Genomic DNA, 26,213 nt, shown 5'->3' on the forward strand with positions numbered 1-26,213 from the left:
AAAACAAACAAACAAACTGATTTATATATCAAAAATCTATCTTTATTATATTTGTAAATTTTGTGTAATTATTATTATTAGTCGGTTACTTTGTTGTTTTTTATTATTATGGTTATTATCATTTAATTTTTTAGTTCGTGGTGTTTGTATTCTGTGTTTTAAGAGCCACTGTTTTTATCTTTAAAATGTTTATTTGCATCAGAGTTAGTTGTCAATCACGTTTCACCGGTGCTTTTACTTTGAAAAGGCCAAACAGGAAGTGGTTGCAGTTGCTGTGAAATTGTGTCTTTCGTTTTCGTTTCTTCACCTGAAACTGAATTGATGTTGTTATAGTGGTTAGATTAAAGAAACATGGCGGGCCTGGAGGTGTTATATACCTGTGTCGGTGGCAGCATTAGCTGTCCACAGGACGCCGTTGTGTGTTTCGTTCACTGGGAAATGATAAAGAGCGGATACAGGTGCATCGGGTCCGGAGACGAGGTAAATTAAACTAGCTAACGTTGATATTAGCTTAAATAATCTCATGTGTTAACCAGAGGCCGCGATCCACCAAAATCCGTTTAAAATTTAACGCCATGATCGTTGGTCAACATCGCAGTAGCTGTTTCTTTGGGAGACCATTTTAATATTGAATAGCCATGAATAAATGACAGATTTAACAAACGGTTACCACTGCTCTTTGTATGAGGAGTCAGGGGATAGACAGGATCTGAACTAGATTTTAAGAAAAATACGCGCTGCTTTGTGAATAACTTATGTGCCGAATTGAAGAATGGCGGTTAAGCTGTTCATAATTGTATTTTGGTCCGTTTTCACCGAGGTTATTGATCTGTGCTTAACAGAAAGAAATTAATCTGTCAGTTTTTCAATGGAATTCAGTCCGCACCAACCTGCCTCGGCTGCTCAGTTTAGATTAGCTTTAGCTTCCTAAATGAACAATACTCATGTTATCTAGCAAACTGTCATCACTGATAAACATATTATAGCTTTGTTTTAATGAGCTGTCGTGTTTAATGCAGCAGTCACCAGCAGTTGTTTTATAACAGAGACATTATGACGAGCTCTAAAATCTGTCATGTCATCTTATGCTAGCTAACCGAGTGTTGTGCCACTTGGGGCCAGACACTCTGTAACACCACAGTACAGACAGTGTTCAGATCCATCACTTCAGTAAAAGTACAAATACCACACTGTGGAAATATTCCACTGCAAGTAAAAGTCCTGCATTCAAAACCTTCCTAAAGAAAAGGTTTTTGTATCATCAATAAAATGTAGTTGGAGTTTGGATTATTATTATTACAGCTGCATTACTGTGTCTGTTGCATTTTATTGCTGTAAATGTTTAAATTTGTGCTCATTTAACTTCAGTATATACTGGTGGGTCGTTAAAGCTACAGCAATACATCATATTCTGCACTGCTCAAAAAATAAGGGAACATTTAACAGTCACAGCGTAACACCAAGTCAGTTAAACTTTGGAAGATGGAAGATTTTGAATCAGTTTCAGCCGCTTTGGTGCAAATCAAAGTGACAACAGGTGCAATGGAGAGGCAAAAGCAAGACAACCTCCAAAAAGTAAATGGTTTTACATGTGGTGTCCACAGACAGTTGCTCTCTCCTTATCCTTCCTGACTGATTGTTCTCCAGTTTGGTCTTCTGCTAGTGTCCTTGGCACTACTGGTAGCATGAGGCGGTACCTGCAGCCCAGTCAGGTTGCACAGGTTGTCCAGCTCCTCCAGGATGGCACAAGAAGGTTTGCTGTGTCTCCCAGCACAGTCTCAAGAGCATGGAGGAGATACCAGGAGACCGTCCGTTACATGAGGAGAGCTGGACAGGGCCGTAGAAGGGCATCAACCCAGCAGCAGGACCGGTATCTGCTCCTTTGTGTGAGGAGGAACAGGAGGAGCACTGCCAGAGCCCTACAACATGACCTCCAGCAGGCTACTGGTGTGCATGTTTCTGACCACACTGTCAGAAACAGACTCCATGAGGGTGGCATGAGGGCCCCACGTCCTTTTTTGGGACCTGTGCTCACAGCCCAGCAGTGAGTAGCTCGAGTGGCATTTGCCAGAGAACACCAGAATTGGCAGGGCTGCCATTCTCTTCACAGATGAGAGCAGGTTCACACTGAGCACATGTCACAGGCTTTAAAGAGTCTGGAGTAGTGAATGTTCTGCTGCCTGTAACATCATCCAGCATGACTGGCTTGGTGGTGGGTCAGTGACGGGCTGGGGAGGCATATCCTTGAAGGTTTGCACAGACCTCCATGTCATAGCCAACAGTACCCTGACTGCTGTTCGGTACTGGGATGAAATCCTCAGAGCGATTGTCAGACCAGAAGCTGGTGCAGGACAATGCTCGGCCTCATGTGGCCCTTAAGGGGTTGATGATTTCGGTTTCCACTGACCGTTGTTACGTCACTTTGTTCTCAAATAATTATACAGTGTACATCAGTAAAGATTTTCAACTTGAATTATTGTCATCAAGATCTGATGTGTGACTTAAGTGTTCCCTTATTTTTCCTGAGCAGTGTATAAGATCATTATACTTAAGTAGCGTGCCCATCCTGTGAGAACCACATATCTCTAAAAAGTCAACTTTTCATCGCGTCATAAAAACAGTTTTCAGCTTTGTGACGATGCATTTTCCTGCTCATTTAAGAGGGTTTCTAGAGAGTTTAAGGAGGAGGATAATTTTCTCAACTCATCCTTCAGTTTATCACAAACATTCAGAACCAGCACATCTGGAAATACATGGTTTTCACTGGACAAGAGGGGGATGACAACTGGAGTCAGACAAATGCAGTGGAGTAAAAAGTGCAATATTTGCCTTGAGAATACTCAAGAAAAGCACAAGTACATGTTCTTGGTTACATTCCACCACTGACTACTGAACACATTCTGAAGAGTTTGTCCTGACATCATTATTATGTGCTCTCACCGTCTTCTAACACCCTCCATTTTCCCTCTGTCTGCCCCTGTTGTGTGTGCCGTTTTCCTGTGTCTCTCCCACCTCCAGCCTCGCAGCAGTGATAAGAAGTCCGAGCTGCTGCCTGCTGACTGGAGCAGCAACAAGGAATTGTACAGTCTGCGATATAAAGCCAAAGACAGCGACACCCAGCTGCTGCTCAAAGCCATCGCTGTCGACTCCACCTTGATCTTCAACCTGATGGTAGGAACAGCTGAGTATTGAGTCGACTCTGCAGACAGATGACCAGCTTAAATGAGATGAATGATGAGACAAGAGAGACAACAGTAGATGCTGCATCCATAATCTGTTCACCAATATTATAATCTGTTCAGTTTACTATTAGCCTGATGTGTTTGGATTAGATTTCTGTTTTGTCCTGAGGAACAAATGTGAAACAGGTGTTGATCTTTTCCTTGTGTCATCTTAACGCGTGCTCTCTGTATGTGTTTGTGTGTGAAGACCCCAGGCACACAGCAGGTGTCAGACTTGACAGTGAACATCAGCGATCACGTGGATGCTGACCAGTTACACACATTTGACAGGTTGGTGTAATTTTTTTCTTTTCTTTTTTTGGCCATAACTTCATAACTCACATGAGAATTGACCCTTCCTAACCTGGCTGACATTGGTGATCTAACATAGGCTAACTCCACTTGATGTAGCTATACGTATATAGCTAGCTAGCGTTTTAATAGATCCCTAAGGTCCTCTAATTCTGGTCCATTAAATGTCCCCGAGAGTGGAACTAAAAAGTGTGGTGATGCTGCGTTCTGTGGCCAGTTGACGTCAGACTGTCTGATTCAGTAGACAGCTTCAAACAAAATCTTAAAACCTATCTTTTTAGACTGCATTTATGTAGCTTTTATTTAATCAATTGGCATCAAACCTAATTCGTATTTTGTGTGTGTGTGTGTGTGTGTGTGTGTGTGTATGTCTGTGTATGTCTGTGTAAGTATGTGATTTAATCTTTAATTAAACCAGCCGATGCCTGTTGGTTATATATTTTTTTCCTGACAGCATGCTTTTAGTTTAATGTTTTCCATAACAGGATGTTCAATCATTACCAGCCAGAAAGCACAGGACACTTGTACCGTAGATCGAACTGCACAGACGAAACTTTATTTTGATAAATGAAGTTAAGAGCAACTTTTTCTTCCAGTGTGTTCAAGGATGCAGACAGTCTGTCAGAGAAGGTGAAGACTCAGCTGCTGCCCTCCCAGGACAGACCGACAGGACAGAGGGCAGAGAGGAAGAGTCGGAGGGAGGTGGAAGAGGAGGCTGAGCAGAGACGAAGAAGAGAGGACAGCGACCCCCTCCGCATCCCCAGCAGACAGCCACCACACTGGTGAGTGATGACAGGAAGCTGCCTGTGTAAATTTACCTTGACACAGAAGTGTTCTTATGTGTAAATATCTGCTAAAAGCAAAAAAATCCCATCAGTCACACGGCTGTATTTCATTCAGAATATACTGGGATTTAATTTCATTAGTTTAAAATAGTGTGTTTGTTTCTCATTTGCATTTTAATCAGAGGCATTAGTAATAGACAGCTAATAATAGGGAACTAAACCATGTTTGGATTTAAGCTATTTCAGGCTCGGTACACCCAAACAGCCAAATTAATTCATTTTATTCCACTGCTGGATTTGCAGTCTGTACTTTCCTATAACTGGTTCGCCTGTTTACTTCCAGGAAACTACAGTGTAGAGTCGTTGTAAGAACCTTTTGTCTTCCATAAATAGAAAGAAATAGGGCGAGGTCATATCATAGAGCCTTAAAGGTGGGGTTGTTAATGTTTTTAATGCTCTTAAATCTACTGGCACAAATCCAAAGCCTCATCGTCATCATTTTATATAGAAACAGTCTTAGTTTTAATTTAAGTATCAAAAATAATGTTGTGCTTTTCCAGGGTGACATCTCCTCACTCATGCAGACTCATGACATTTTCCGACTGGTTTCCACCTTCTGTGTGCATAACTGCGCTGTTATGATCATTAAATCATAATAAATCCAGCCTATAAATAATAAATAAATCTATCAACTGTCTGAAAGCTGTAGGCTCGACTGTCTAAGTGGCTCAGAGAGAGTTTGTTTTCATCCTGTTCGTCGATAAACCAATCGACAGTCTGTTTTTCTGCTCGGGGAGAGTTTGCCGTAGAAATCAACCACACTTGCTGTTGCCAAGGTAACCACAAGTGTTGCCAAATCAACCAGGACGAGAAATTTTATGGATTCTAACTCAAAGTCATTTTTCCAAGCCAAAATGTCAAGTAATTATTCCCTCGTTTCAGTTTCTCAGCTGTGAGGTTTCGCTGCTGCTTTTTTCGTCTGCAGCTAATGATTAATGTTTGTCATTGATTGATCTGCTGATTATTTTCTGAATCAGTTAAGCGTTGCTCGTCGTCAGTTTCCCCAGAGCCCAAGATTTTTATTTGTCACACACTCAGACGGTCTCTACAGTGTGCAGTGAAATGCTTTGTAACCCCCTCCAGTATGGAAATATAATATAACAAATACATTATCTACAACAGAGAAAGAAGATAAACACAAAAGCCCCATTTCCACTAACACTTTCGGTGGTCCGCGTAGCGTTTCCATTGTAAACAGTCCTCTTAAATGTGGACAGGGTTGTTGTCACTCACTGCTCCGTCCAGCACTCACTGCATTTCCTCCTTTATCAGTCTGCACCTGGTTTATCGTCCACAGAACAAGGCTGCACGCCGACATTTTCAGAACAAAATAAAAACAGGCTGCAGTGAGAGTCTCTCTCCATGGGATATTTAAAAATAGCATGTTTGTGCATTTAGTCCTTTTCAGGCAAGCTCAGGGGTTTAGTTTTGCTGTAGCCCACAGGAACGACGCTCTGCAATGCATTTTTTTCTCAATTGAGGATTAGAATATATGCAGTTCACATAATGCGGTCAAAAGTAATATACGTAAACCTTTTTGCACCTTAATTGGAAAGTTGAGTTGAAATCCAATGTCCACCCTCTTGACTTGACTCCTTGTGGACTTTAGTTGTATGTAAAATGGGTACTGTTTAATTGAGTATAGAAGTGAGCTCAGAGGAGTAAGAGTCATAAGAAGGACTATTTTGATCATAGGTTTCACTTCCTCCACATTTATTTCCTCAACTGTATGATAAAGGTTGAGATCCACTGAAGTAATTAACCAATTGTCTCAGATCTAAAACTGAATATCTTCAGCTTTGGACTGTTAGTCACAAAACAATTTGATGTCACCTTGGGCTTTAGGAAGTTGTGACTGTTCTATAGACCAACTGGTTAACAGATTAATCAGATTAATAATCAGATGAATTGATCGTGAAAATAATTATTAGTTGCAGCCTGAATCCTGATTGAACTATTTAGGATTGTTTGGATAAAACTGAAATGAAAATGTGTTTGGGTGGATTCACGTGTGATTAAAGTGTGCCAAACAAGAACACGACAAATACATTAGGGACTTGACTTTAAAATAGGTAACACACACACACACACACACACACACACACACACACACACACAGAGTTCATGCCTTGTACAAAGTCTAGACAGGAGCTGTTGGTCGACTACAACTGCAGAGAGTAAATGAGGGCAGAGCTTGGGCAGCTTGAGTGTGTGTGAGTGTGTGTGTGTGTGTGTGTGTGAGTGTGTGTGTGCGTGCTCAGATTGAATCACTCTGCTTTTCGCTCTTCGTCTCATCTCCCTCCTCTCCCCCCTCCTCCTCCCCGTCCTCTTTGCTGTGACCCGATCAGATGAGATGCGAGGTGATGTCAGCACTTTATCGACCTCGCTTCTGTCGCCTCCTCGTCTCCAGAGAGGGAGGGAGATAAGGAGGGAGGGAGATCAAAACAGTGACAGATGGAGAAAACCAAAATCTGAAAGAGAAAAGACGTATGAAAGGGAGAGAAAATAATAAAAAGGGATAAGATGCAGAATGATGGAGAGAGGAGTGAAAGAGATGCAGAGAGACGAGGAATGATGAATGAGAGAGCAAAAACTGAGTCAGGGCTGCAGAGAGCAGAAAGTGTTGGAAAACAGGGACGAGGAGGACAGACGAGTGGGGAGGGAGGAAAATGGACAGAACAGAAAAGATGGCGAGCAGAAGATCTCTGCCTACAGTGTGTTTCCACTGTGTGATTCACGCTGAATAATTACAACTACTAATGGGATAACTGGGATTATGAATGGGATGTGTAATGTATAATGTTGAGTTACAGGATTAGGGTTGTAATAAATTTAATTTTATCCATCTGTGTGGATTCTGGGTCGCTGCATCAGCAAAGAGTGTAAGAGAGATGACAAGTGAAATTTAATCAAAGGGCCGCCGCTAACAACCATCTTTATGAATGATTCATGTCTTCTAGATTAAAGCTGTAGTTGGTAACTTTTATGAAAATAACTTTGCGTCACATTTGCTGAAACTGTCGTCATCCACACAGAAATACATGAGACAGATAATGTGTAGCGCCTCTAACAGCATTTGCGAGAATCTACCACGGCGAAAGGAGGACAGTCAGTCAGAGCTGAGGAGTCTCGAACGCATCATGTCAATCGCTGCTCATCAAGCTAGGCAGTGCTGATCAAATATCAATCAAGATTCTGCATCGCCTATTTCTCGCCTCAAATGTTTTCAGAAACATATTTTAGTGTACTGTTTAGCTGTATGATGAGAAAGTTTGTGACCTGGCCGCCATGTTGGATACAGTTGAGCCAAAACCAAGCACCACCCATCGACCAGAGCAAATTCTCATTTTACAGCCTGAAGGCCTTTTATTTGTCCAAATTGTCCCACGTCTAAAAATAAATACGACCTCACGTTTTGTCAGTTTTTGCACACTGAGTCCGAAACTTTCGTCGGTCATTAATATTTTCGTAACAGATTTGATTTTCTGCATTTTTCGCATCCGTCAGAGCCTTTAGAGACGTTTGACCAAGAGTCAGTGAAGCCTATTGTTGTTACTTCTCACTGGTTCTGGTGCACCGCTTGACAACAGCATTGTATCCTCCCGCAGTGCTCATTGGTTGGTTGTTTTTTTATTTTAACTCAGCTCGAACTTAGTGTAGTGGGCGGATTTAAAGGTCTGGACCCAGGCAACACTAAAATATGTTTCTGAAAACATTGTAGGCCAGAAATAGGCAATGCAGTTACATAATGTTGATAATAGTTTTGACAGTTTGACGGCAGCTCACGAGCAGTGATTGACATGACTTACAGCTGCGTTAGAGACTCCTTGACTCTGATTGATTGGTTTCTGTGAGCCGCGGTAGATTCTAGCAAATGCCAGTAGAAGCACAATGAGCGGGAGGAGGGAAATCATTTTTTGTACCAGGCTGTAAACCTGTATTTCTGCTGTAAAGCTGGGCATTTTAATATGGGTGTTATAGGTATTGACTTGCTTTTGAAGCCTGTAAGTGGCCAAGAACTGCAGTTTTTGACACTTGACGTTTCATCTAGTTGGCCCTGCTGGTTGCTGCTTAGTTCATCTTAAACAACCCTTTAATACTCCACCCCCTCCTTGTTTCTGTTAACATCGCCTGAAGTCTTTCTCATTCAACACTGCATTAAGTCCTGTATGTCCTAACCTTATTCTTATAAAGATTGTATCTTCTTTTCGACACCCACCTCTATAATTTCATACTCTTAACAGCTTTGTATTTCCTATATTTTCTGCCAAGATTTTAGAATAGATTTTGTGTCAGTTCTACCAAACGTTATTTCACAGTCTCTGTTTTAAAGCTCTTTTCAGCTGCCTCATTTCCCTCTCCTCCAACATGAGCTGAAATCAGATGTTGTTGGATTTACATCTTATCTTAACAGCCTATGTTGGTTATTCAGTTCTGGTATTTTCAATTAAGAAAACACTGACATACTTAAATCCTTTCATTTCTTTCCAACAGCTAAAGCATCATTTTTCGGTTTTGTGTCCTCACGTCTTGTCTATTGCAGCGCATGTTTGCAGCACAGTAACATTTCCACAGCGTTCCCTTATTAGTCTGAAACATGTCATTAAAAAAAGTGAAAAATGTCCATTTAAATTTTTCTTCGGAGTATTTAAATGTTGGTGTGTCAGACCAACGACCCAAAGATACTCAGTTTGCAATCATAAAAAACAGAGAAATGCAACAAATGTTCACATTTGAGAAACTTAAAATAGTATTAGCCTCATAAATAATCGATTAAATAACTTTTCTTTCAGGCACGACCCCATGATTCCTCCGTTTGCAGCTGGAGGAGCAGATCTGGATCCCTTCGGGTGAGTCCGTCTCTCTCCCTCATAAAAAACCCTCACAAATAATTGTTATGGAAATGGTTTTGCAGATATATATTTAAGCACCAGTGTGGTTTTTGTTCTAATCTGGGATTTTGGGGGATGAACAGTCCGTCCACGCAGTAACAGACAGACAGCAGAGGATTACTGGCGCTTGTCCAGACTCCTCTGCCAGCTGAATGTGAAGCTCTAAACACAAATATCTTCAGGATGCACCGTGGACGGACAAATCACACTTTAAACCAGTTCAGTCTAACCACTGAGTCGACCGCAGAGGGACCGAACAAAGGCAGACTAAATATTTCCAGCCCAGTTGCACCTTTGGTTCACTAATGATCGAGGGTCAGTTACTCTTCTTCCCCGTCATGCAACACCGCAGGGACGTCGACTAAATGGAAGTTTGAATGATTTAATTCTTCGTCTTTTGGGGTCAAAACTTTTTCAAATGTAAAAAATACATTTGGTGTTTAATCATACAGTTTTTATCTCTGTTAGAGGAGCCATTACTGAAAGAAACATAACAGCTGATTCCAAACGTTTGAATGGCAGTATATGTAATTTATCTGACAGTTAACATCAGGTTGTTCCTCACCCCTGCATCATCCACTATAATCATGGGATTGAACTTCAGAGGAGCATCAGTGTCATGCCAAACATTCATTAAACTCAGATTAAGTGAGCTACCCTCCTCCCTCTCCTCTCTTTCCTGCCCCCCCCTCAGGACTCGCGGCGGTGGTGGCATGATAGTCGACCCGTTGAGGTCGGGGTATCCTCGCTCTGGCTTTGATCCATCAAGTGGGATACCAGACATCCTGCCTCCTGGAGCTGTTCCCCCGGGAGCTCGCTTCGACCCGTTTGGACCCGTCGGACGACACAGACCAGGGTAAGACAAACACACACACACGTCTCTCTCTTTGTCCTCCCTAAAGGAGGACACTCAAGTACACTTTTCTAGACCAAAACATTTAAGCATAAAAATGTCTATTAAAACTACAGTTTTTGACGTTTATGAAAATAACTTTAGGAATCTACCAAGGCCAAAGGAAAACAACCAATCAGAGCCGAGGAGTCTCTAACGCAGTGGTCAATCATGTCAGTTAGGGATGCACAATATATATCGGCCGAAAGTGGGACATTTTTACAATTATGCATTATTCAGAAAATTAAAATCATAGCCAGTAAATAATATTCGATAATACGAAGCCAGACTGCTTTCATTGATTTAACAAGGGCAGCATGAGGGTAGGGGCGTAGAGGGAAGGCCATTTGACAGTACCCCAGAAAATTTTCCTTATTTTCACAGCCTTATGTCGGCAGGTATGAAGAGTCAGAACTGTTCTTTGTTGTGTTAGCAATAGTGATGTCAGTTTGATTTGGTTAGGTCAGAGCTACAGAATATTAAATCAGCCATATTTTTCCTTTCTTACCCTCAGGTGTACATAAACTACAGGTTATACACTTATTTGTGTAATATTTTTGTTGTATGTTTTTATTCTGTGAAGCACTTTGTGCTGCATTTTTAATGCATGAAAAGTGCTATACAAATAAAGTTTGATTTGATTTGATTTGTAAAAAAACAAATGTGAAATTATAGGTTATCGGCCATGAGAAGCAGGAAATTATCGGTTGAAAAAAATCCATATTGGTGCATCCCTAATGTCAATCACTACTCGTGAACTACAGTGAAACTGTCAAACTAGGCAGCAGTGATCAAATATGAATCAAGATTCTGTTGCTGCATTGCCTATTTCTTGCCTCAAATGATTGCAGAAACATAGTTTAGTGTACTGTTTAGCTGTGAAAAGAGACAGTTGGTCTGGGCGGTGGGCGGTGGGCTTGTCACTGGATTGTTTCCAGTGCGGCAGACAGGTCAAAAACTGATAAGGTAATACAACTAGGGATGTTCCTGGTGACTCATTTCCCTGTCGCCTGAATGAAAATTTTAATTAAGACTAGTCGACTTGTCTAAAAAAGGGAAAACACGCAGAAAACAGTCAACATTTAGCACAATTTATTAAGTATTTGAAACATTGTCCCCAAAAATATTGTGTGCATTAAGAGCCTTTGAATCCTTCAATCACAATCTTCAACAACCATGTCAGATTTTAAATGCCGCTGAAGTATGACACACTTTGCGCTGTGCGGTATGAATATGAACATGAAGACAGCTCAGTCAAAAGTTAACCACTGAAATAACATCTAAAATAAATAACTGCCTCTGAAGTGTGCCTCTGTCGCACCCAGTAGTGGCGGGTGGCTGCATGACAGTTAAGCAGTCTTGTACATGAATAAAACACTAATTGCTTTAACCAACTAATATTTCTGGTGCCGGCTAGCGAGGGAGCGGACGTTTAATCGTTAAGACGTCTAATTGCGTGCATCCCTAAATACAACAATGACAGTTTTTGTGTGTCTGTGTTTTTCAGGCCGGATCCGGACCACATGCCCCCGCCTGGCTACGACGACATGTTCATGTAGTACCTGCTTTCCTACTTCCTGTTTTACTACTCACAACAACATCCTGCCCTCCAGCCAATAGGAAGCCAGGAGGAGTTCTCATCTTCTTTATCTCTTCGAGGATTTGATCTGATTTAGTGGCCCCAAAGTAATAATGTTTGCCTTTACATTTTCTCCTGTTTTTGAAAAAGAGGGTTTGTTTTCTAATCGTTGGTTTCATATAACTAATGTACAACACGTGTATATAACTTACGTCGACGTACCCGCCTCCATGTGTTAAAATCAACGCATTAGTGGGTTTTTTCCTCTGCTTCCTAAAAGATCGAAGTCAGTTTAGATTCTTGTAGTCCCATTAAACTGCAACTTATAATTTATTCAGAATAAAGGAAAAGTCACTGAGTTTCTCTTTTGGATGAATTAGAAAAAATAAAACATAATTCTTTAGAGTTGTTTTTGTTTGGATTGTTGTTGATTTAACAACATGGTTGATTAATTGTGTCACACCAAAATAAAAATCTGAGACTTTACATTCTGCTTTCTGTTGTTGACGTTTACTGTTGTTTACTGTTGTCTGTGTTATGAGCCAGTCCTGAAATGACTTTAACATCTTATTTCATGATGCTGCAGCGAAGACAATAAAAAGAGTTTTGCAGGTGAAACAAAAACAGCCAGACATCAACATAGTTAAATCCATTTGTCAGGACAGTTGTTTCAGTCTGATTCATAATTTGTTTATACAGTATGTCTGTGCTCATTACCTTGTGTTCAACAAGTTCTTACTTCCCCTGCAGGCAGATGACAAACAGCCATCTCCAGTTCTCTTTAATTGTCCCAGGGAGAGCTGAAAAATATAGTATGTGCTCTGCTCACAGCGGTGCTTTCATTCTCATGATTGTTAGAGCAGGAAAAAAATGTCAACACAGTGTGAAGCAGAATTTTCTTTCTGAAAATAGGGAGGCAGCAGAGTTATAAGGTAGTTCCACTCTCAGACTCAGGTGATCATCATGAGACGAACAGACAGTGATACAGAAATATAAATCAACTCTGAGAGTCTGCTTTGTGCTAAAATGCTAACATGCGCATAATGACAGCACCCCAAGGCCGATGCCACTGACATCACACCTGATGAAGACCCTCGAGAGGCTGGTCCTTACACATCTCTGCCCCCTTCAATACCACACAGCCCACGCCTCTGAGTGACAAGTTGGAGCACAACCTGACAACATGGATGCTGGATTACCTCATCAACCAACTGCAGTATGGAGGATATGAGACAGGAAGTCGGTTATGTTAAGGCATAAATACCACTGGGGTAGAAAAAAATTTTTTGGCCTAAAATACAAAAAAGCTGCTGGAAATTAATTAATTAATTTTCCGTAACCGCTTACTGCTGTTGGGGATCGCGGGGGGGTGGAGCCTATCCCAGCTGACAGTGGGTGAGAGGCAGGGTTCACCCTGGACAGGTCACCAGACTATCACAGGGCTGACACATAGAGACAGACAACCATTCACACTCACATTCACACCTACGGACAATTTAGAGTCACCAATTAACCTGCATGTCTTTGGACTGTGGGAGGAAGCTGGAGCACCTGGAGGAAACCCACACTGACACGGGGAGAACATGCAAACTCCCTACCCCAGGGTTCGAACTAAGAACCCTCTTGCTGTGAGGCGACAGTGCTAACCACTGCACCACCGTGACGCTGCTGCAAATGCAGCAATGTAAAAATGTAAAAAACAACTGCTTTTCGTGGCGTTATCCCGGCTAAAGACAAAGCGATGGAACACCCATGTTTAGTAGCTAAAAAGCCACTGAAAGATGCAGCAATGGCTAATTGGTTTCAAACAGTTGCCTGCAGCTTGGCACCATCCCCTCCATCTCTCGATGACAAAGTCTGCTCATATACCAAGAAATGTTGGAATGATTCATTTGAAATGTACAAAGGAGGTATCGGATTTGTAGTTTGCAGATATGTACAATGAGCTGTCAAAATCTTTAACCCCATTTGGTTCCAATACCCAAACTACCATACTACTTAGTATACCAGAACAACATTTAGAGAGTCCCAATACATAATATGTCAAATGCAGTACGCCAAAATTCTCCGGCAGCATGCTTCCTCTGTGCAGCAAAAGATACATCACATCAACTGAGCCACAAACAGATGACAACAGACTGACAGCTGTCAGAAGCCACAATTATGAATGTCAGCGCATTCAAGTGACCAGTCGAATAATAATAGAGCTATAGTTTAATTGAACAATATGATGATACAGATAATCAATAAAATGACCTCACTAGGACAGTAATCTAAAAAGTTATATATAGCTTTTATTTACTTTTATTTCACAGACAAGAAACAATAAATTGTGAAGACAATAAAGCCTCCATATAAATAGCATTTTAAGTCTTGTGTGTGATTTATCTCTGCTCGTCGCTAGGCTAATTTATACAATGTAAAATGCCATAGGCTTGTGCTAATAACATTAGCATGTTGTATTTGTTTGGAAAATGTGTCCAGATAAAGACAAGTGTTTTGTCTGTGAATGCTGCGAGTTATAGTGAAGCTGATTTGTGTACTTGTGTTTGAAACTGTCATCATTAAGCCATGTTTAATGTGTGTTTAATGTGTGTTTTGAATCAACTAAACTTTACAGCGCTTCACAGAAACCTCCGCCACTAACTAGTGTTTTGGAGGTGTAACTGCAGAGTGACACAGACACAGCACCGCACAAGTATAAATCCCCTTGACAACTGCATAAATATTAGTTGCGTAAAGTCATCTAGTGGGCTGGATTGTATGTTTGACACCCTGCACTAGAGTAAAAGTCAATAGGTCACTAAAGTCAGTGGGATTCATCATCCATGGAAAATAATGTTGCAAATTTTCACAACAATCCATCCAGCAGTTATTAAGATATTTCATATTGGCATCCTAACACGCTGAATCAAGATGGTGAACACATCAAACACTCCTGTTACACCTGCATGTTAATATATTTATACCATGTCATGTTAATGTCAGGGGAGCGTGGCTTTTCAGTGAGAACAACATATGTCGGAGCAATCAGTGTGTCATCTAATGAAAACAAATCTGCCTCGTCTCAGAGCCTCCTACGTGCTTTCTGCTTTATTATTCAGACTCATTATTATTCAGACAATGTGGTATTTTGCTCTCAGCGATTCTTTTTAAACCTGCAGACAAATATTATTCTGTCTCTTGATTCTGTTTGTCTTGTTTGTCTCTTTAGGCAGTCGGCACACGTCTTCCCCTGACTCTAATTCAGATTCAACCACTGAACTCAACTTCATTCATTAACATATTTTTATGCTCCGAGACGTTGTAAAACAAGAGCATTTGAATTTATACGACCACACAAACAATCTCAGCCCGTTTTTTTTCTTCTGGAGGTAAATAAGAGGCAGAAGGTGAAACGGAAATGTGAGTGGGAGCAATGGGCATGTAAATAATGCTCACAGCTCACTCACAGTTTCACCTGACATGTTCCTTGTTAGTTTTAACTCGAGGTCCTGACGGAGGCAACATGTCTGTAGGAAACACATTTGACTTACCTTCAGCAGGTGGTTACAACTGATTCTCCTCAGCGGGTAGAGAGAGAAGGGGGGCTCTGCTTTTGTCTTGTGGGAAACATTACCCTGCGACAATCATGAGTCATCCTGGAGAGGGAAAATGATACAACTCAGAGGGAGGGAGACAACAAGAGACAAAGAGCGACATGCAGACAACTGTTTAAAATCCAAACCTGACAGACTGACAGTGATAATAATGAGAGAGAAGGAGGGACAGATTATTTTTAAAAAGTCCTTTCTTTGTTTACACTGGTATCATACAAGGGACCCCTTAACTCACACAGAGATGGAGCAAGGACCCCCTACGACATATATTGTGTAAAATTTGGTTGCACGTAAGACAATTGACCCTTTGCTAAGCCTGCCCCTGGACGCAGACTGACCAATCATAATGTAGCATCAGGATCAGACCAGGGTCGGACAACAACACAGCTGTGCTCCATACCTTCAGATTTCCTTCATTTTCAGGCTGGTTTTGTGGATTTGGAGCTAAATGTTGTGCCTGGGGCACGTCGTGTATTAATGATACTGGTTACCTGGAGAGGTTGGAAAAAGATATACGTTTCTTCCCTGTTCCAAAATCAAACCCTGAAAAGTGTAGGGTTAGCTAGCTAGCTACTGAAGATATAGCCTACTGAATGTATACACATGCTGCTTTTGCTTTTTAATGATTATAACAGTGAAACAAGGACCGACCCTGCTGTACAGGAACCAGTGAAGGGAAGCAGGGAAACTTTGCTCATATTCAACCAGTTCTGTGTCATCACAGTGTGCCAGACGAACGTTGTTTGACTTCACAAAAGATCCCTGCCCGTCCAGCAGCGGAGGCAGTCCAGGCAGCAGCACGGGGGTGAAGCCAAACACCGTTCATCTGCACACACTGTGATGCCACACAGCTGGTTCAATATAAAGTTTCCCTTTATATTCATTGTCTTGTGTGGCGATCAGCAGTGATGTGGTGGTTCACTTTTACACTGTGATCTGTAGCCTATAGTTCGGCTTTAGCTTCTAACTATCTTTGTCTTTTTAACCTGTTGTTGCTGCTGAGTCAGTTTGACATCCTGGATATATCCTTCAAACACACACTGTAGACCCCTCTGTCTACTGCTCTCTGGAATCACTCTTTCATTTTTACAAAAATATGATTCTTCAGTGAGTGCAGTTAGTTACAGTGTGGGCTCCATGCTTACTGCGACAGCTTGTTGGACTATCACAAAGGGGCGGGGCTTAGAGAAGTGTTAGTTCTCTGTATATTTTGAGGTTGTCTGCCTGTCGCTGCCAGGTCAGCAGCAGTTGTAGCATGGCTAGGTGTGTTAGCTTCACTCTCCACACTTTTCGCTGGTGGTTTTCTGTGTGTCTTCATTGACATAAAAAAAAATCAATCAATAAATAAAAACCACTCTGCTTTAAATCTGAGGACCCCCCCTAGGGGTCATGGGCCCCTGTTGAAGACCCAAGATTTAGAATAAACATGGCCATATGAAATTTAAAATCCACCCATACTCTGGCTTTAAATAATGCCACACAAAGATGAACTAACTCATGACAAGAAACATTTTCTCTCGTTTTTTTTTCTGCCTCTTTTAGACAACTTTGCCTTTTCCCTTTGTTCTTGCCGTACCCAGTGCCAAACATTTAAGTGGTTATGGACCATCTACTGTCAAATTTCCTCAATAAAACATCTATTTATTCAAACAAAGGTTGAACCCTTTTTAAATTCTGCAAAACAATGGGAAAACAGTTGGAGACAGTTGTTTAAGTGCAGCTCCAATCGTGGGTGTTGGTTGTATACTGCTTATATTCTAATTAAGTCGACTTTTACTTTTATAATTTAAATTTTTACCCCTCTCTGTGTATCTGTACTTATTTCTGTCCCTGTGCTGCTGCAACACCTGATTTTTCCCTCAGGGGATCAATAAAGGATTATCTTATCTTGTGAAACAGTTTGTCGACTCGTTTTGGTCTACTTCCTGTTTCACCAGTTATGATACTTCGGCCAGAGCGGCAGAGAAAGACTAAAACCAAAAAAGAGAAAAGGGGGATAAAAGACAGACTGACAGATGGATTAACAGATGGATGGAGGGTGTACCTGTATTATCCTCCAGCTGTGTGTGTGTGTGTGTGTGTTAGGCTCAGCTGGATTACCGTTATCCTCAAACACACTTTACCGTTGTTATGGATTAGCTCCAAAAACTAACTTCAGACACAGTGAAGAGAAACAACTGTAACTCGCTCACTCACACACAGTCCTGTCTCTGTGTCTCTTAGCTCTGCAGGCAGCTCCTTTCACCTCCAGGCTTTGTGTCTGCTCTCAGCAGTGACACCTGACACAAACAGGTGTGTGTGTGCCTTTCCAAATCATGTCCAATCAGGTGGATCACAGATCACAGGTGGACTCTCCAACCAAGGTGGTGAAACATCTCAGAGATGATTAAGAGAAATGGAAGGCACCTGAGCTAAATTTAAAGAGTCTGAATTGTTATTGTCAAAGTTATATTTCAGGTTTTTCTCTGAACAAATGGGCACAAAGTTTGGGACATTTACTTTTTCATGTTTTTGTGTTGGCCACTGTCGTTAAAAGCCCATCTGCAATGAGCAGCACTGGAAAAACACTGATTTTTATTTAACGTGAAACTGTTTTATTCAGTGTTTTTAAATCACCTGGTCCATTTGTTTTGGAGGGGAAGAGACCTCTGCTGATAACTCAGCTCCTGGTAAAAACCTCCTGATTAATGACCACTGAAGAAATTCTAACTGGGAGAAGTTTCCGCTGGTTGCAATCTGCAATCCTCACAGCTAAATGCCACTAAACCCCCCTAAATCTAACACACCATTCCTTTAAATGATTTCAGAGTAGGGGTGCAACATAAAAACATGTTTAAAGAGTGAATACTTTCTAAATGTACTGTAGAAATAAAAACACACACACACACTCACCAATCTTGTGTCGGTCATCACATGAGGCATGTCTGCTCTGTAGCTGTTACATGGAGACACTGGAGGAACATGTTTGGGGTTAATGACAGGAAGTCAGTACGATGACATCGCTCTCCTTAGCGTGGAGTGGAGTCAGTTTTACAGTAAATTTACTCCAATTTCCGTGAACAGAAACAGACAATAAATGTACATGAAGCATAAACTTAAAGGGACAGTTCATAATTAAAAATCCATGTTTTTCCTCTGACCTGTCGTGTTATTTATCGGTCGAGACATTTTGGTGTGAGCTGCCAAATGTTGGAGATATCAGCCATGGAGATGTCTGCCTTCTCTTGAATATAATGGAACTAGATGGCAGTCGGTTTGTGGTGCTCAAAGCGCCAAAAAAATACATTTGAAAAACTCAACAGCAATGTCTCTTTCTAGAAATCACAACCCGGTTACTCAAGATAATCCAGACATCGTTGTGAGCAGTTTAATGTAGGAACTATTTCCTTTCTACCGAACTACACCCGCCAAACATATCATCATGCAAAAGGAAGAGGAAGAGGCTTGTGCTCGGGATGAAATGTAAATAATAATGGCATCCTCCTCGGTTGAGCTGTAATGTTAGCAAAAGGATCAGAATACATCTTTCTCTCCTGCTGATGGTGGTATTGAACCTGCAGCCTGTGTGACTACAACTGCAGCTGAAGTTTAAGAGTGAAACACAAAGAGCAGTCAGACTCACTGGATTTAAAAACAACAACAAAACAGAAATTTTATTGGTCACGTTAACAAAATCATACTTAAAAATCATCGGCGTCGTTGTAACATACAGTATACAGCTCCTCAGTATGTACAGGAACAGGGCATCTTTACACCTTTACAGCGTCACATAACATGCAGATTCACCAGCCTCCACACAAAGCAGCGCTTCATAAACTATGAGTGGAGATGGGCCCGTTTCTCCAAATCATGACAAGAAATTCATATATATATAATTCATATATATAGATGTATGCATTTCTGTGTGTATTTAATGGATCACTGTCTGGAGTGAGAATATATTATCTTTGTCTTTCTTCAGCTATAGAACATTTAAAACTCTACATTCATCTTCAGTAAATTTCAAATTAGATATTTTTCAGTTAAATCTCGAGGGGGATTTAAAGATATGTAAAATATTAATGAAAAATCGTCACAAATGAACACGTCAGTTTATGATATGACTCTAACAACATACTGCTGTTACACACTGTACACAACTGTGCTCTTCACATAAAACGCCACAGAGCAAACCAGGGGTCTGTGCAGCTGAAAGCTTTTCAGTTAGACTTTGATTGTTCTGTTATCAGGAGGGAAAACTGATTTAAATCAACACAGAAGTTCACTCTTCACTCTGACTTAGTAAGAACAAATATTTGGTTTCTTTGTGTCGTGTGTGCCCAATTCAATGGATTCAATCTATGCCACAAAAGTCAAAATCCATCCTTGAAATTTGGATATCAAAAATGATCAAACTTTACTGTGTAATAATTCTAAGTGTTTTGTGTAAATTTACTGCCTGCAGACAAACAAGAGACAAAAGCATTTTGATTTTAATGACCACTGAATTCTTATGTATGAAATTTAAACACCAACAAATCCATCAGATTGAAATATTTTATTTTGAAAATCATGTATCTGAATGTATATGTTGAATGAATATATGTTATAAAAATTCTTTCAATGTCAAAGATGAATTCAAATAGATTGTTTCAATGGTCAAATTCAGATTCAAAGATTTCAGAATTTGGATTTTTCAGATTTATGACCTATTGAATTTGACTAATGTTCAATAAAAAAAATTTGTTTAACTCAGATTTGAGCAACCTGATATATTTTTTTTAATTCTGAAAGTCATATTTTATATATTATATTTTTAATATATTTTTCAAAATTAAAAAAAAAAAAAAAGCTCAAATTTGATTGGTCAATGTCAGATATAAAAATTCAAGTTGACAAAATTTAAATTGAGCATCAGTCAAATTCAATGGGTCAAATTGTGATCCAAAAATTAAAGTCGAAAATCTGAAATATCTAAATTCTGAAACTTGAATCGTTGGTTTGACTTTATTAAGACTGAAAAAAATGAATTCAGAACTATAAATTCAGATATACGGTTTTTCAAAGTAAAATATTTCAATGCTATGAATTCAGAGGTGTTTAAATTTCAATATTAAATATTCAGTGGTTGTTAAAAATACTATACTTGCATCTTTTATTTGCTTTCATACACATCAACTGCATTAAGGTTCATACATGTGGTTTGGCAGGTGAACTGAATCAAGCTCGTGTTTTACTTTTTTTTTTTTTTATCCAAACAAACCAAACAAAATGCTCCAACTCCTGTTCAAAACGTGAACTTCTAAATTATTCTTACCCAGATTTCATGTCTTCAGCATTTGTATTTCTAGCACATACAGTAACATGAAGAGAAAAAAAACCTTCAAACAATAAATTCCTGGAACTAAATGATGAAAATACAGACTGAACCACATTAGAAAACAACCCCTGTCTGCTTCATGACAGTTTAAAGACCCTGGTTTTCACTCAGATTAAAGGGATATGTCACTTTTCTCAAGTAATATTGTACATTAGATAAGTCATCTACAGATATTTTAGAGTAGAAATCAGTTTCTTAATAACAACTCTGTAATCTATAAACATTTCTACCAGCTGACAGTCAAAAACCACTTTAAAACACAAGTGATATATCCCTTTAAAGTCTATGTTTTTCTGTGCTAATGTTACTTTCACCGTCATATATTGATTACAAAAAGATTCACATCTTTGATTCACAAACAGACACACAACTTCTTTCTCAGGCCACGTAATTTTTTTTTTTTCATACATTTCATAAACTTTAATAAGCTTCATTTCTATCTGGCTTCTGTAAGCGATATTTCACCTGGATAAAATAGTTCCTTTATTTTACATTTCAGTTCATTTAACAGTCAGCTGCGAACACAAGCCCCGCCTTTCGGTCACTTTCTTGTTCCTGCTTTTATTTTGAAGGCTAAATATATTACAGTACTGCTTTATCCCCCTAAAATATTCCTCCTGAGTGAAATATCGCTTTATCTTGCTAAATACACATGTATTACCTCTGTATGTTTGATATAGGATTTAAAAAAAGGAATGTTTGTACAATAGTGTTTCCAAGGCGACTGCACTGAAATCATGTGACTGTTTACACCATGTGACCGACAGATATTGTGGTATTGCGTGACACTGCTGCGACCTCCTCCTGCGTTACAGCATTAGTTTGTACATTCATTGAGTCTCTGAGTAAAATGCTACGGCTGTGTGTGTGTTACATTTGTGCATACTGTATCTGTACATAAAGGGAAGCATCCAGCCTGTGAGCAGGAAGGACCTTTCTGTCTGTGGGTGGTTTGTTTAAGCTGAACACAAACTGTAAACTGTTATATAGCTCTATTTTCAGCTGCTTGTATTTTCACCTGGAGTTTTTTTTTTTTCTCTTTTCACAGCGCTGTCAACCTTCTCCGGTTATTTTCTGCAGCAGCAGGATGTGTAGTGATTAATGAGACCGAGCTCGGGGTCACGACCCTGCACACTGCTGCTGAAGTGTCCTTGAGTAAAGTACTGAATCGCAAGCAGCTGTGGGAATGCTGCCGCTGTAACTGACCTTTGACCTCCAACCCCTCAGTGTGCAGAAGTGGGAGGTGGGGAGGGGGGCATGTTTTTGTTCAGGAGAGGAGACTCATTATTTTGTGTGACTACAGAAAAGCAGAAACACGGGTTGTCTTGTAAACTAGCGCACTGATTACAAACAGTTCGTGGAGGCCATTAAAAGAATACTTCACCTGTATTCACTGCGTGTTACACTGAATTTGTGAAGATATTTTTCTTGCATGCCTCCACAGTGAACAGAAAATCCCAAAAACATTCATCATGAACGGAACTAACCGTGGACTACGTTTAACATCAGCAAAAATCCATCAAAACATCTTCTTACTAACTGTCACACAACTCATGTTGTATAATCCGATCTCATCTATCCAGTCGTATGCTCAGTACCTCCCAAACACATGCATCTTTACAAAAACATTTGAACGCCCTGAGCATGCCTAAACAGGCACATACATATAAGCTCCGCTTGAACACAGTTTACATGCACGCTCGTACTCAGGTGTGCTACTCAGATGTGCATGACCCTTTTACTGTTAGTAAACAGTACAGACGTTTTTTTTGGTGGGCGGGGCTTAGCTGGAGGCAAATAATTCTCCACAGACATTAGCTAGCGCTAGCAAACAAGTTCTGTTGGCTTGTTTTAGACAATGGAGGGAGATGAATGAAATGAATGAAAGTGATGCATACATATTCATTCCGAGTGGCAGAGCGCACTCTGACACAAACTGGACCGTTCGTAAATTCTGAGCGCTGTCTGAATGTAGCGTTGGGTTATCCAGAGCAGCGCACTCTCAGAGTGGCAGAGCGCACTCTGGACACTCTGTCTGTGGAGACGGAGCAGCAGAGTGCAGAGCGGAGTGAATGTGTGATTAACTTAACTGTTTGTTCATTCATGTAGAAATATAACGCTCCGTTTCTTCCACCAACAGGGCTCTCATTTTAGTGTAGAGCGTCAGACTGAATTTACCAACGCACCATGTCAGGTCACTCACTCTCCGGGACCACCAGTGTTACTGGAATAAGTAAACACTGACCAACGGGACCAGACTGGCCGACCCGTATGCTCTCACTCAGTGGATGGATGATTTGACAGGTTTACTTAAGCTTTGTGGTTGATAACTATGTCAATCACACAAAGGAGGACCACCCTTGAACGTTTTTCTCCAGTTTGTTTTGCTATCAAAGCTAACGTTAGCTAATGGGCTTAAAAGTTAGCGTTCCAGAGAAATCCAATATTCCTCTTAATCCCTCCCCAGTTTCTGATGAGGTGGACATGATAACCCTTAGTACACATAACGTTATTCATCCCTACAACAGGAAATACTTTTTCCCTAACCTGATATGAAGTGTGAGCATTTTTGATGATGGCCTCCATCCAGTCCTTTGGTCTTATCACATTTAACCATAGTCGTCTTTGTTTTTGTTGACAGGCAGTGGCGGCTGATATGTGATAACATTTTTGAGTCATGATATGACTCCTTCTATTCTGGCTCAACACAACAAGACAAACACATTTTAAGTTCGGCGTACTTTAAACAGCGCCATCTTGCCATGTGCAATGCAAATAAACGTCCATAAATCTGCTTCAAAATCCTAGAAATTAGATGCTTCTAATATCTGCAGAACGTTACTGAGAATCATCACATTTTTTTAGTTTTCTTCAGTACTAGATGAATCCAATTATATCCATGAGTGTGCTGCAAACAACAACTGCTAACAGCTGATTCTGCCCATGTTATCTCACTGAATCTATGCCAACATCATTTCCTGCTTCCATCCTCAAAGGAGTGTTTACACGCTAATAATCAGACGTGTAGCTAAGATAACTCTGGGATTTGAAGACCATGGGAGACTAGTATGTATCCTACTGTGGCAACCACATGAATAAAAATCATATGCTGCTGAGGTTTTATTTATCTGACTTTGTCCTCCTGATTTCCTGCGGCAAGTTCTGATGACTCAGCCAAACACTGCCCTTGGTCTGGTGTGAAATAAAGCTTCGGTTCTAAGAAAACTTCCACCTACAGATGACTTGTACTAAAAATATGGCATTTATTCCAACAAAAGACTTCTGTGTGTCCCCTCAGGTTTATATATTTCCCTCTTTGGGGAACGGTTAGACGTTTTAGGAGTTTACAACGATGTCTCCTCTGTCATGTCCTCACAAGGACTTTCCATGACATCTGAGAACTGCCCCACCAACAGTCCTTGATATAAATAGACTATTTCTATGGTAACGGAGTCATCATGCTGCCGACAGAATAAAGATTGATTTTCTCTATGTCTTTGGTCAAGGTGCTCGTGTTAGTGTCTTGACATTCAGACGCGTCACAGCTGAACAGAAACATAGTTTGGTTTCTTTTCAGATGCTCCAGACTCACATCCTTCATCTGTCCTCTTCTTCTGTTACCAGTTCTAGTAAATATCTATCCATGTGTTTATTGTTGTTACAGGGGTAGGGCATAGGACAAAAGCTGTATTTAATTTACTTTAAAGGGTCAGTTCATCCAAATTTAAAAACTCTCTCACCTACCACTGGCAGCATGCTCAGAGTTTTGGTTTTCTATGTGCCTGTGTTTGGAGAGATCTGTCTCAGATATAAATGACCATCTTGTCACTGTGAACACGTTTCATTGGAACTCCGGGTGGGAATCACCAGATGGCCCACAATACAATATTAACACGATCCTTAAGTCACAGTACAATTTTTTGCGATTTTAAACATGGTGTGATATGCAGAGTATTGTGATATATTGCAGTTTAGTTTGCCTGCAAATTGTGTCCCAAAATTCAGTCTGTCCATCTCACGTCAGTCATTTAAATAGCAGCAAATTGCCTTTAGTGGACTGAAATTGTTATAATTTAAGTAGGCTACAACAAGTTTTATTTGAATTAACATTAATAATTTATATAACAAACAAAAATTGATACTGTGCATCTGTGTATCAATATAATATTGCCACGCAAAAATATCACAATACTAGGTCTCCCTCAGGCTAAGAATTTTCCTAGAGGACCAATAGTCGTCATTTAGGGCCATTAGTCGACTAGTCGCCAATATTGTATATATTATGTTTACAATATTGATTTAATTTTTAAATTACATATTCTGTATTGATTTTTCCCCCATTCTGAATTGGAACTACCTCAAAAGAAGAAATATTCTCTATCAAAACAGCAGACAGTGTCTTCTGTTGATTACAGTGTGGGGAAATGTTTCTGAAAAGTTGCTGTTGAATTTTCAAAATGCGATTTTTTAAAGTTTTGAGCAGCTCAAACAGAATGTCACCTTTTTTGTATTTGAGCTAGTACAAAAATCTTCATGGCAAAAACACGTCATGCAGCAGAAAGTGCTGCCTGTGAAGAGCCGCCATGCAATGTCTATTAAAAGCTTCAGCGAGTTGCGGCCGTTTGATTTTGCAGCGTAAATGCGGCAAAATTAAAAGCTGGGGATTAAACGGAGGTCCATAGTGCTAACGTTAGCTGAGATGCTAGGGGAGATGGGGTCATTTGGGGCAAGGCCATGAGGGGTGGGAGGGCATGGTGTGGCAGGGGCAGCGCCAGATACACTTACATTGTTTTACTTTTCAAACTTAGTTTTCAACAGACGCTGACTCAAGTGACATCACACAAGGCCATTTATCAGACTTCACACAGCTCCCTCTGGAGACACCAAAGGCTTTACACTACTTTTTTCACCTGGAAACGCACTTAGATGTATAAAATTGACGTACTTGCCCTTTACGAGTTTTTCTACAAAAACAATCAACAACCTGTCTCCTTCCTCCTGACATGATTCAATCCATCAGTCCGTGTCACTAAACTTACTCTAAAAACCCTCGCAGCCCTGTTTTCTTCCAGCTGTGTGCGTCCGACCTGCACCAGCAATCATTCCCTCCATCATGGCGTGTTCCTGCTGCTGTGTTTTTCCCCGCACTAATGAGGTTCTGCAGATTGAACCCAATCTCCCAACAAGAATAAACGCTTCTTCTTGCTCGTTATTCCTCTCTTCTTCTTTTTTTATTTGAAGAAATCTGGCTGCGTCGTTGAAAATGTTCAGCTTGATGCAGTCACTCTCTGCCCCCCCCCACCCCCCCGCAAGCTGAAAATCCATCTCTTCAACAATCACCTCACGTCATCCAGCATCTCTGCTGCATCCTATCAGCTCTCCCTCATCTTTTTTATCTCCTTCACTCTCACACAAAAAACTCTTCTGCATCTTTTAACTTCTCAATTCAGTTTCTCTCAATCACACAGAAATAGTTTTATCTTTGCTCCCTTACTGGTTGCATACTGGTGATGT

At 40.4% G+C, this 26,213-nt stretch overlaps 1 protein-coding gene across 1 annotated transcript; it reads left to right on the plus strand.

The window, feature by feature from the left end:
- Nucleotides 1-251: 251 nt before the first annotated feature.
- On the plus strand, nucleotides 252-12,227 carry psmf1 (proteasome inhibitor subunit 1). The gene is made up of 7 exons (XM_050037724.1): nucleotides 252-480; nucleotides 3,019-3,171; nucleotides 3,430-3,512; nucleotides 4,130-4,315; nucleotides 9,172-9,228; nucleotides 9,965-10,126; nucleotides 11,670-12,227. Exons 1-7 carry the CDS (start codon nucleotides 352-354, stop codon nucleotides 11,719-11,721), a joined length of 822 nt encoding a protein of 273 aa, XP_049893681.1. The 5' UTR covers nucleotides 252-351; the 3' UTR covers nucleotides 11,722-12,227.
- The last annotated feature ends 13,986 nt before the right edge of the window (nucleotides 12,228-26,213 follow it).

The sequence above is a fragment of the Epinephelus moara genome, chromosome 24, assembly GCF_006386435.1.
Source record: "Epinephelus moara isolate mb chromosome 24, YSFRI_EMoa_1.0, whole genome shotgun sequence".
NCBI lineage: Eukaryota > Metazoa > Chordata > Actinopteri > Perciformes > Serranidae > Epinephelus > Epinephelus moara.